This window comes from Musca domestica, unplaced genomic scaffold (assembly GCF_030504385.1).
Source record: "Musca domestica strain aabys unplaced genomic scaffold, Musca_domestica.polishedcontigs.V.1.1 13, whole genome shotgun sequence".
NCBI classification, from domain to species: Eukaryota; Metazoa; Arthropoda; class Insecta; order Diptera; family Muscidae; genus Musca; species Musca domestica.
The window spans coordinates 2887471-2901026 of record NW_026712172.1 but is presented as its reverse complement, the minus strand read 5'-3'; the positions used below and the strand labels follow the sequence as shown (position 1 = coordinate 2901026).

The window sequence follows — 13556 nt, the reverse complement described above, 5'->3', positions numbered from 1 at the left end:
TTGCCAGACTTCTTTTATAGTGTTTTTTGTGTGTTTATTAGTGTAAAGTATATTAAGTACATGGTACAAAAAGAGGTAAAACAGCTTTGTTACAACTACTAAAATACAACTCTACTGCTGTACCCGCTTTTTGTCAAAATCATGCTAGGAAAGAAATGTTTATTTATGTTTTCAATTTCTTTGTTTATGTAAATTGTTAAAATATGTAAAAAAAGATGACAATCTTCTTTTAAATCGTGTTTTAGTTGTCATGGAAGTAACATTTGATGAATTTTCTGTGTTTGCAACATCAACGTTGGCTGTCATTTCGATTGTTTGATGATTTATATTAGAATTCTCGTAATTGCTGCTTGTTATAATTTATTATTGGAAACATCGAAGTCTCAAAAAAAAAAAAAAATAAATAAATAAATCTTAAAAGAAATAAATAGGATAATTGATTCATAAATTGCATATATTATGGCAAACTATGATGTCTAAGGATAAAACCTGGAATATACAGTCCATGTAAGAATACAAGATGTCAACAAAATTACCTTCCATATACCCATTGGAATTTGCGCCATTCTGATTACTGCATCATGTTCTGAACCTTATCAAAGACAAACAATTCTCTAAATACCTCAAATTTTAACATCATATATATACTACAGATGAAAATTTTAAGGACAATAAGTGGAAGAAGGAACAACTCGGTTGCACTTTGAACTTTAATGAAATAAAATTTTATTTATTATGGTTTACGGGTTTTCCATTTAAGAGTTGAATGGACATGCTATTTATAAGACATATTCATGTTTTTACAAATGGTTTTATTTTTGTATTCTTCCTCCATTTTCTTGCATTTGTTTTTCATCATTCTTTTCTCAAAGCCATTCGACCAAGATTTTTGGAATTTCACCAGTTTGGGTCTTTTTATTTTGTCAAGAGAATGTTTCTGTCATCGGGGTTTCCGACAATGAAGCAATGTCGGACTTTTAATTCAATCTAGTTCATCAAACGTTTAATTCAAATTTATATTCAATAAGTTTTTTTCTTTTTGATTTTATAATTAACCTGATAATCAAAACAAAAATATCAAAATACATTTGACAGGAAAAATTTGTAATCAGCTGACAGCTTTGCTATACCTTTTTATTGTACCATGGTTAAGTATTAACAAAAAATATATGAAAAGTATAAGTCTTTTATTAAACTTGTATTTTGAAATGCTTTTGCAGTATAATTCTTGTTTTTAATCAAACGTAGACTTTATTCTTCATTTGGTTGCTTCATTCTTCGAAACTTTGTTTTTGTTTCACTTTGATGTTTGTTCATTATTCGTTTTTGTTTTGTTTAAGTGCCCTGGAGACGTTCAAATTTTTTCGTCAAGCAGCTTATATGTGTGTGTCCATGTGAGTCTAATCGGCTTTCGTCGGCTACACACATTTGTTGTCGGCTTTGCTTTGGTGGAAAATCAAAGTATTTTGATATTTTTATTTGCGCAAATCTACGTCCTACCATGGTAGAAGAATATAGGTAGACGCGTCGATACAGCTGCTGGGAAAAAATTTGATGCATCTACCTGTTTTTTCTACCATGCGTCCTACTAAATGCCATTTTCCCATGGTAGAAGAATACTGGTAGATGCATCAACGTTTGGAAACAGTGATGCGTCAATTTTTTTAATGTTTTGCCAAAAATAAGTATATATCTTTTTATACAATCCAAATCGGAGGTTGTTATGATACGCAATTTTTAACAATTTCAATAAATTTTCATTCAACATTTTCAATTCGAAAATCGGTTTGGCGGTTCATTGTCCCAGCGACTACATATATTCTTGTACCATGCATTTTCCTGAGCGTACTCTCAGGCATTTACATGGCAGAAGAATACAGGTAGATGCATCAACACTTGGGAGCAGGGTTCCCAGATAATTTTTTTTCCGTCCCCAAAATTTTACTTATAAATCCCCATTTGTCCCCAAATTTATTTTATTGATAAATCCCCATTTTCCCCAAATATTTTTAATTAAAAAATCCCCTATTGCCCTTAAATACAATGCAATTTATTTATTAAAAACAATTCAAACATAAGAAACATAACAATTCAAACATAAAAACATATTCATGTAAATAACTTATTAAATAAAAAATAACAAAAAGTCAAATTAAATTTAAATGGAGATCAGTTTTCAGTTTCGAAAGAAAAGATTGTTTTATATATATAAAATATATGAACAAAACATATTAAAAATTTAGTTTTTTTGAAAACAAGTTACAATAAAGTAATAGATATGTATTTTAAAAATTCATTAGTTCATAAACTTCTGATTCATTATCATTATCCTTGGTTTGTGAAATACTATACATACATTTGGAATTAAATTTATTTAACATTTCTTTTGAATGCGTAAAAGACTGACAGCAATTGTCATTTATGTTAAAGTATATATTTACTCTTAGTAAAGATTCTAATAGTTCGTATTGTATTCTGCTGCGAAGTTTTGTTTTTGTCAATGACATAATTGAAAATACGCGTTCGATGCATGCATTGCTTGTTGGGATGCTAAGCATATTTAGAACTGCTTGTGCCAATTCCTTATAATGATATGTGCCAGACGCGTCCTGAAAACTGTATACTTAAGCGTTCCAATCGGTAAAGGGGAGTTTATTCCACTGCGACTCATAAACATATATTGGAATTTCTTTATCCATAAAATTTTGCAATACATCTTTTATATTAGCAAACTTTAAATGTCTTACTGAAGTTGCGCATTGGCTAATAGTAAACTGCTGGAATTGCTTAAAGATTTTCATATTTGTAGGAAAACGTTTTTTCATTTCCTTTATTAAATTAATAAAATACTGAAAACAGGTTTCTTTTAACATTGTTTTTTCGACAATTTCCAATTTACTATTTATTAATTCACTTTCGAATTCGGAACCAAAATCTACTGCACTTGTCGGAAGTAACATAGTTTCTTCAATAATTATATCATCGCTTATATCTTCCACATTTTTTAAGCAGTTCATAGCTGCTGGTGTAAAAACCTTAGCGCAAGTCGAAATAAGAGTTTGATACATTTTGTCATATAAACTTCCAGAATCAACAGAATCAGAATGAAAATCCAAATTCAATTGATTCATTTCGTTAATAATCGGATTAATAAATATTAAAAAGAGTCTATTTTTGTCATCATTCATTTCCTGATGTAGCATTTTAGCCATATGGTCTTTTTCTTTAGTACTAGTGACTGAAAAGTAATATTTAATTCAATCCACTGTTCTAGGATACGTCTGACTGCACCTGCATAAGCTAGCCACCGAGTATTTGACAGTTGTACAAGTTTTCGGTATCTGATGCTGTCATTGCCTGTATTTATTAATTCAAATGCCCGCATGTATACTACGTTCCTCAAAGAACTTTTGCTAAAATATCCATAAAGCTCTTTAACAATAAATTCCGCAGTACTAAGAATTACTTTGGACGCTTTCGAACAACATAGATGGAGGGAGTAACACGTACACTTTATTAGGATAAGTTTGGGTATATCTTTTCTTAAATGCGCAAATAATGATTTATTCTTGCTACATAAATTGCATCCACCATCCGTTCCAATTGCCAACATGTTTGACATTTTCAAACCTATGTTTTTTATGTAGTCTTTAAAACTCTTATAGAGATTTTCACCATTTGCTTCTTCTACTATAAATATTCCAACAAAGTCATTAACAATTTTACCTTTCTTTTCGCTAAAATAGCGTATGCATATACAAAACCATTTCATTTGTGAAACATCTGTTGACTCGTCGACAATCAGGGAATATCTAGAGTTTCCTATATCTTACACAAGCTCCTCTATAATTGTTGGGCCAACAACAGATTTTATAATTGCGCTACATTTCGTTCGGTGTAGTTTAATATTTTCGAAGGGATTAGAATGTGTTGCTGCAGTTTTCAGCAGTTCACTTAAATGGTCAATAGATGCAATAGCTGTATGCTTGGCTACGAACACTGCCAGTTTAATGTCTAATATTTTTGACGTATTGGAAATAGGCACAACACCTGAAATAAAAAGGAATTATATATTTATTTATATTTGTTTCAGATACATATATAAATAAAATACATACCACAGTCGGAAAGCGATGGATAAGTGTGTATTATTGCCATGTTGTTTTTGTGGCGTTTAGTTTCGGAATGTTTCCGCAGGTCTTTTTTATGCGATTCCAATGATAAATTGCAAGCAAAACACCACGAGGTTTTTGTTGTTGATTGTTGTGTCACAGGTGCTTCTCGTATTGATTTCAACCACCCTTTAAATATATTGCAAATACATACATAGCAATGTAATACTTATATAATAGCTTATTTACACTATCTTAGTAAAAACTTACCTTTGGCCCAACTTTCATTTGTCCAGTCTTTGTTAAAAACTCTTCTGATTGAAGACATTTTTGATAATTTGTTCTTTTTCGTTGCAAGATGCTATTTTCTTTCCTTTTTGTCTATTTTCTTTTCTTCTTTGTTTCTCTATTACAACAGCTGCCATATGGAATATTTAATACTTAAATTCGTATTGGGCTAACCTAAATAAAAGTTGTCGCGTAAAAAGTTTCTTGTTATTTCAAACATGTTGACGAATTTTTATCAAGTATAAATGTGTTTAAAATTCATTATAAATCCCTAAAATATCCCCAAAAAAATTATAAATCCCCAGTAAAATCCCCATCTCCAATCGCATTTTTTTGTCCTTTTTAGGCACCCTTAATCCCCAAGGTTGGGGACAAATCCCCAAATCTGGGAACCCTGCTTGGGAGCATTGATATGTCAAAGAAATTTAATGTTTTTTCAAATATAAGTAGATTTTTATATGTTTTCTAATACTACGTCTTTTGGGGGCTATTATAATTCGCGTTTTTTTAACAATTTTTACAAATTACGCGTCGACACAGCTGCTGGGACAATGAACTGTCAAACCAAGTTTGGAATTGAAAATGTTGAATGCAAAATTATTTAAATTTGTAAAAATTTTTGAAAAAAAGGCGAATTATAATATCCTCCGAATGACGTAGTATAAGAAAACATATAAAAATCTATTTCTATTTGAAACAAAAAACATTTAAATTTTTTGACATATCAATGCTCCCAAGCGTTGATGCATCTACCTGCATTCTTCTGCCATGCGTCTACCTATATTCTTCTACCATGGACATTTATTAAAATTCATGGTAGAAGAAGACAGGTAGTCTGTCAAAACAATTTGGAATTAAAAATGTTAAAATGTTGAATGAAATATTATTGAAATTTGTAAACATTTTTTGAAAAAGCATATCAAAATAACCTCCGATTGACGTCGTATAAAAACACATAAAAATCTACTTATATTAAAAAAAAATTTAAATTTTTGACATATCAATGTTCCCAAACGTTCATGCATCTACCCTATTAAATGTTATGTTAACATTATAATAACAATACCGTTCACATATTGTTACTTTAAACTCGTTCGTTTACACGTAAAGTTAATAGTCAAAGTCAAAGGATTTTAAATAAATATTTCTAAGTTTAGTGTTAAGACCTCTCACGTTTTGATAAAGAAGAGATAGAGATTTAGTTAGTTTTTTTTGACAATGGTACAACTGAAAGATTAACTGGTAAATTAATGGGGTTTGTTCTTTCCCTAAGTACAAATTCCTTTACCAACAATCCATCCGGCCAGAACGTTCTATTAACTATTAAATTAAATAATTTAGCAGGAGTAATGATTTTAAATGATGAAATATCGCGAGGTTGGGACGTGTTAATTTTAACAAGTTAAAAAACTGTAAGTTCGGCCGGGCCGAACTTTTAATACCCTCCACCAGTTGGTACAAATTTGGCAATTTCCAAAAAAAAAAAAACGTTAAAAATTCAGTTAAAATCTTAAAAATACCGAATGCTTATACGACGACGTGGGCCTGCATAGGCAACTTTTGTCATAAATTATTACAATATTTAAATGCGAAACTTGAAGAAAAATCTGTTTATAATGTAGCTAAAATCGTCAAAATACCGAATATGGGGGGTACCGTTATATGGGGGCTATACGAAGACGTGGACCTGCACAGACAATTTTCTGGCATGGGCTGAAGTATCCATTACGAACTTCACATGCGAAATTTGAAACAATCCCTGTAAATAATGTCGCTAAAATCATTAAAATACCGAATATCGGGGCGTACTGTTATATGGGGGCTATATGAAGACGTGGACCTACATGGCTCATTTTTTGTCTTTAGATGAAGTATCCATTACGAACTTCAAATACCAAATTTGAAACGATTCCGATAAACAATGTCGCTAAAATCATCAAAATACCGAATATCGGGGGGTACCGTTATGTGGGGGCTATATGAAGACGTGGACCTGCACAGATAATTTTCTGTCTTAAGCTGTAGTATCCATTACGAACTTCAAATACCAAAATTGAAATAATTCCGGTGAATAATGTCGCTAAAATCATCAAAATACCGAATATCGAGAGGTACCGTTATATGGGGGCTATATAATAACTTGGACCTACATGGCCCATTTACGAACTTAACCTGCCTACTGGGAAAATATACATGTGTGCAAAATTTTAGCCTTCTATCTCAATTTGTTCGAAAGATAGCGTGATTACAACAGACAGACAGACAGACAGACAGACAGACACACAGACAGACAGACGGACATAGCTAAATCGTCTTAGAATTGTACGCTGATCAAAAATATATATACTTTGTTGGGTCTGACATGAATATTTCGAGGAGTTACAAACGGAATGACAAAATTAATATACCCTCCATAGTATGGTGGAGGGTATAAAAAAGGTAAAGTTAACAGGTAAAAAAGCTGTAAGTTCGGCCGGGCCGAACTTTTAATACCCTCCACCATTTGGTACAAATTTGGCAATTTCCAAAAAAAAAAAACCGTTAAAAATTCTGTTAAAATCTTAAAAATACCGAATGCTTATACGACGACGTGGGCCTGCATAGGCAACTTTTGTCATAAATTATTACAATATTTAAATGCGAAACTTGAAGAAAAATCTGTTTATAATGTAGCTAAAATCGTCAAAATACCGAATATGGGGGTACCGTTATATGGGGGCTATACGAAGACGTGGACCTGCACAGACAATTTTCTGGCATGGGCTGAAGTATCCATTACGAACTTCACATACGAAATTTGAAACAATCCCTGTAAATAATGTCGCTAAAATCATTAAAATACCGAATATCGGGGGGTACCGTTATATGGGGGCTATATGAAGACGTGGACCTACATGGCTCATTTTTTGATTTAGGATGTAGTATCCATTACGAACTTCAAATACCAAATTTGAAACGATTTCGGTAAACAATGTCGCTAAAATCATCAAAAAACCGAATATCGGGGGGTACCGTTATATGGGGGCTACAGGAAGACGTGGACCTGCACAGATAATTTTCTGTCTTAGCCTGTAGCATCCATTACAAACTTCAAATGCCAAATTTGAAATAATTCCGGTGAATAATGTCGCTAAAATCATCAAAATACCGAATATCGGGAGGTACCGTTATATGGGGGCTATATGATAACTTGGACCTACATGGCCCATTTACGAACTTAACCTGCCTACTGGGAAAAAATACATGTGTGCAAAATTTTAGCCTTCTATCTCAATTTGTTCGAAAGATAGCGTGATTACAACAGACAGACAGACAGACAGACGGACAGACAGACAGACAGACAGACACACAGACAGACAGACAGACAGACGGACATGGCTAAATCGTCTTAGAATTTTACGCTGATCAAGAATATATATACTTTGTTGGGTCTGACATGAATATTTCGAGGAGTTACAAACGGAATGACAAAATTAATATACCCTCCATAGTATGGTGGAGGGTATAAAAATGTTTATGCCATTATCAGGTAAATTAGGAATTTTTGTTTTTATGTAAGACCGAAGGTTAGGTAGTATCGGTATGCAATCGGGACACAAATATAGTTTTACGCGGAGCTACAACAATAAATAGATCAGTAGGCGAAGGCATAGGGAATTCGTTATTATTGTCTGCAGAAACAGACTTTTCATTAATAGTATCTGCAGAAACAGATAGATTACTTTTATATTTATCTGCAGGAACAGATTTTGTTTCTATAACCGCTCGAGGCTTGGCCAGAACGAAAGGCTTACTAGATTCTGCAGTAACAGAAGCTTCCTTTAACGGTTTTGCCGAACGTGGAGACGATAACGTTGCTTATTAGTGTTATCATTAGAAATTACAGAAATAGTATTAGCTATTGTACTGGACGAGTTAACAGCAATTGCAAGCGCTAAGAATTGAGAAGCTATAGGTACGGTTTTAGAAGATTGCATTTCGACCGGAGCATTTTCTGTAACAATTTCAATAGTTTTATCATCAATAGAGGGTGGGATGTCCGAGCCAAAAGATTTGACAGCGTTGTGTGGCTTTGCACAACTGGTGAATTTAAACGGATCAAATCATCACCAGGCACAAAAACTGAGGATTTCTTTCGTTTCGGAGATCCATCCAGGAATTGAAAATTATTAAACTTTTTTTCAAAATTCTGAAGCTTTAAAAATGCTTCGTCGAAAACCTTCTTCAAAGCTTCTAATTCAGTTTTACACACCTTGAAATGAGTATAAAAATTAATTTCTAAGGGCCTACTATATTTTTCGCGATCAGTAAGAACTTCAAAATGGTGGCCATTAAGACCTGCACATTTTAAATGTTCGAAAAATTAATTAAATTTTTATTTATTTGACGACACACAGAAAAAAAAACACTTGCATACGAACAGAATTGCCAGACTTCTTTTATAGTGTTTTTTGTGTGTTTATTAGTGTAAAGTATATTAAGTACATGGTACAAAAAGAGGTAAAACAGCTTTGTTACAACTACTAAAATACAACTCTACTGCTGTACCCGCTTTTTGTCAAAATCATGCTAGGAAAGAAATGTTTATTTATGTTTTCAATTTCTTTGTTTATGTAAATTGTTAAAATATGTAAAAAAAGATGACAATCTTTCTTTTAAATCGTGTTTTAGTTGTCATGGAAGTAACATTTGATGAATTTTCTGTGTTTGCAACATCAACGTTGGCTGTCATTTCGATTGTTTGATGATTTATATTAGAATTCTCGTAATTGCTGCTTGTTATAATTTATTATTGGAAACATCGAAGTCTCAAAAAAAAAAAAAAATAAATAAATAAATAAATAAATCTTAAAAGAAATAAATAGGATAATTGATTCATAAATTGCATATATTATGGCAAACTATGATGTCTAAGGATAAAACCTGGAATATACAGTCCATGTAAGAATACAAGATGTCAACAAAATTACCTTCCATATACCCATTGGAATTTGCGCCATTCTGATTACTGCATCATGTTCTGAACCTTATCAAAGACAAACAATTCTCTAAATACCTCAAATTTTAACATCATATATATACTACAGATGAAAATTTTAAGGACAATAAGTGGAAGAAGGAACAACTCGGTTGCACTTTGAACTTTAATGAAATAAAATTTTATTTATTATGGTTTACGGGTTTTCCATTTAAGAGTTGAATGGACATGCTATTTATAAGACATATTCATGTTTTTACAAATGGTTTTATTTTTGTATTCTTCCTCCATTTTCTTGCATTTGTTTTTCATCATTCTTTTCTCAAAGCCATTCGACCAAGATTTTTGGAATTTCACCAGTTTGGGTCTTTTTATTTTGTCAAGAGAATGTTTCTGTCATCGGGGTTTCCGACAATGAAGCAATGTCGGACTTTTAATTCAATCTAGTTCATCAAACGTTTAATTCAAATTTATATTCAATAAGTTTTTTTCTTTTTGATTTTATAATTAACCTGATAATCAAAACAAAAATATCAAAATACATTTGACAGGAAAAATTTGTAATCAGCTGACAGCTTTGCTATACCTTTTTATTGTACCATGGTTATGTATTAACAAAAAATATATGAAAAGTATAAGTCTTTTATTAAACTTGTATTTTGAAATGTTTTTGCAGTATAATTCTTGTTTTTAATCAAACGTAGACTTTATTCTTCATTTGGTTGCTTCATTCTTCGAAACTTTGTTTTTGTTTCACTTTGATGTTTGTTCATTATTCGTTTTTGTTTTGTTTAAGTGCCCTGGAGACGTTCAAATTTTTTCGTCAAGCAGCTTATATGTGTGTGTCCATGTGAGTCTAATCGGCTTTCGTCGGCTACACACATTTGTTGTCGGCTTTGCTTGGTGGAAAATCAAAGTATTTTGATATTTTTATTTGCGCAAATCTACGTCCTACCATGGTAGAAGAATATAGGTAGACGCGTCGATACAGCTGCTGGGAAAAAATTTGATGCATCTACCTGTTTTTTCTACCATGCGTCCTACTAAATGCCATTTTCCCATGGTAGAAGAATACTGGTAGATGCATCAACGTTTGGAAACAGTGATGCGTCAATTTTTTTAATGTTTTGCCAAAAATAAGTATATATCTTTTTATACAATCCAAATCGGAGGTTGTTATGATACGCAATTTTTAACAATTTCAATAAATTTTCATTCAACATTTTCAATTCGAAAATCGGTTTGGCGGTTCATTGTCCCAGCGACTACATATATTCTTGTACCATGCATTTTCCTGAGCGTACTCTCAGGCATTTACATGGCAGAAGAATACAGGTAGATGCATCAACACTTGGGAGCAGGGTTCCCAGATAATTTTTTTTCCGTCCCCAAAATTTTACTTATAAATCCCCATTTGTCCCCAAATTTATTTTATTGATAAATCCCCATTTTCCCCAAATATTTTTAATTAAAAAATCCCCTATTGCCCTTAAATACAATGCAATTTATTTATTAAAAACAATTCAAACATAAGAAACATAACAATTCAAACATAAAAACATATTCATGTAAATAACTTATTAAATAAAAAATAACAAAAAGTCAAATTAAATTTAAATGGATATCAGTTTTCAGTTTCGAAAGAAAAGATTGTTTTATATATATAATATATATGAACAAAACATATTAAAAATTTAGTTTTTTGAAAACAAGTTACAATAAAGTAATAGATATGTATTTTAAAAATTCATTAGTTCATAAACTTCTGATTCATTATCATTATCCTTGGTTTGTGAAATACTATACATACATTTGGAATTAAATTTATTTAACATTTCTTTTGAAGGCGTAAAAGACTGACAGCAATTGTCATTTATGTTAAAGTATATATTTACTCTTAGTAAAGATTCTAATAGTTCGTATTGTATTCTGCTGCGAAGTTTTTTTTTTGTCAATGACATAATTGAAAATACGCGTTCGATGCATGCATTGCTTGTTGGGATGCTAAGCATATTTAGAACTGCTTGTGCCAATTCCTTATAATGATATGTGCCAGACGCGTCCTGAAAACTGTATACTTTAGGCGTTCCAATCGGTAAAGGGGAGTTTATTCCAATTAATAAAATACTGAAAACAGGTTTCTTTTAACATTGTTTTTTCGACAATTTCCAATTTACTATTTATTAATTCACTTTCGAATTCGGAACCAAAATCTACTGCACTTGTCGGAAGTAACATCGTTTCTTCAATAATTATATCATCGCTTATATCTTCCACATTTTTTAAGCAGTTCATAGCTGCTGGTGTAAAAACCTTAGCGCAAGTCGAAATAAGAGTTTGATACATTTTGTCATATAAACTTCCAGAATCAACAGAATCAGAATGAAAATCCAAATTCAATTGATTCATTTCGTTAATAATCGGATTAATAAATATTAAAAAGAGTCTATTTTTGTCATCATTCATTTCCTGATGTAGCATTTTAGCCATATGGTCTTTTTCTTTAGTACTAGTGACTGAAAAGTAATATTTAATTCAATCCACTGTTCTAGGATACGTCTGACTGCACCTGCATAAGCTAGCCACCGAGTATTTGACAGTTGTACAAGTTTTCGGTATCTGATGCTGTCATTGCCTGTATTTATTAATTCAAATGCCCGCATGTATTCTACGTTCCTCAAAGAACTTTTGCTAAAATATCCATAAAGCTCTTTAACAATAAATTCCGCAGTACTAAGAATTACTTTGGACGCTTTCGAACAACATAGATGGAGGGAGTAACACGTACACTTTATTAGGATAAGTTTGGGTATATCTTTTCTTAAATGCGCAAATAATGATTTATTCTTGCTACATAAATTGCATCCACCATCCGTTCCAATTGCCAACATGTTTGACATTTTCAAACCTATGTTTTTTATGTAGTCTTTAAAACTCTTATAGAGATTTTCACCATTTGCTTCTTCTACTATAAATATTCCAACAAAGTCATTAACAATTTTACCTTTCTTTTCGCTAAAATAGCGTATGCATATACAAAACCATTTCATTTGTGAAACATCTGTTGACTCGTCGACAATCAGGGAATATCTAGAGTTTCCTATATCTTACACAAGCTCCTCTATAATTGTTGGGCCAACAACAGATTTTATAATTGCGCTACATTTCGTTCGGTGCAGTTTAATATTTTCGAAGGGATTAGAATGTGTTGCTGCAGTTTTCAGCAGTTCACTTAAATGGTCAATAGATGCAATAGCTGTATGCTTGGCTACGAACACTGCCAGTTTAATGTCTAATATTTTTGACGTATTGGAAATAGGCACAACACCTGAAATAAAAAGGAATTATATATTTATTTATATTTGTTTCAGATACATATATAAATAAAATACATACCACAGTCGGAAAGCGATGGATAAGTGTGTATTATTGCCATGTTGTTTTTGTGGCGTTTAGTTTCGGAATGTTTCCGCAGGTCTTTTTTATGCGATTCCAATGATAAATTGCAAGCAGAACACCACGAGGTTTTTGTTGTTGATTGTTGTGCCACAGGTGCTTCTCGTATTGATTTCAACCACCCTTTAAATATATTGCAAATACATACATAGCAATGTAACACTTATATAATAGCTTATTTACACTATCTTAGTAAAAACTTACCTTTGGCCCAACTTTCATTTGTCCAGTCTTTGTTAAAAACTCTTCTGATTGAAGACATTTTTGATAATTTGTTCTTTTTCGTTGCAAGATGCTATTTTCTTTCCTTTTTGTCTATTTTCTTTTCTTCTTTGTTTCTCTATTACAACAGCTGCCATATGGAATATTTAATACTTAAATTCGTATTGGGCTAACCTAAATAAAAGTTGTCGCGTAAAAAGTTTCTTGTTATTTCAAACATGTTGACGAATTTTTATCAAGTATAAATGTGTTTAAAATTCATTATAAATCCCTAAAATATCCCCAAAAAAATTATAAATCCCCAGTAAAATCCCCATCCCCAATCGCATTTTTTTGTCCTTTTTAGGCACCCTTAATCCCCAAGGTTGGGGACAAATCCCCAAATCTGGGAACCCTGCTTGGGAGCATTGATATGTCAAAGAAATTTAATGTTTTTTCAAATATAAGTAGATTTTTATAAGTTTTCTAATACTACGTCTTTTGGGGGCTATTATAATTCG

General features: G+C 31.8%; 2 protein-coding genes across 2 annotated transcripts; both read right to left on the bottom strand.

Moving 5' to 3' along the window:
* Positions 1-2028: 2028 nt before the first annotated feature.
* Positions 2029-4657, bottom strand: LOC131800795 (uncharacterized). The gene is made up of 3 exons (XM_059118495.1): positions 4383-4657; positions 4119-4301; positions 2029-4050 (listed from the first exon to the last, which is right to left on the bottom strand). The coding sequence occupies exons 1-3, from the start codon at positions 4438-4440 to the stop codon at positions 3830-3832; spliced, it is 462 nt and encodes a 153-aa protein (XP_058974478.1). The 5' UTR covers positions 4441-4657; the 3' UTR covers positions 2029-3829.
* A 5168-nt stretch (positions 4658-9825) lies between these two features.
* Positions 9826-13279, bottom strand: LOC101896675 (uncharacterized). The gene is made up of 3 exons (XM_020035428.2): positions 13039-13279; positions 12775-12957; positions 9826-12706 (listed from the first exon to the last, which is right to left on the bottom strand). The coding sequence occupies exons 1-3, from the start codon at positions 13094-13096 to the stop codon at positions 12486-12488; spliced, it is 462 nt and encodes a 153-aa protein (XP_019890987.2). The 5' UTR covers positions 13097-13279; the 3' UTR covers positions 9826-12485.
* Between the last annotated feature and the right edge of the window lie 277 nt (positions 13280-13556).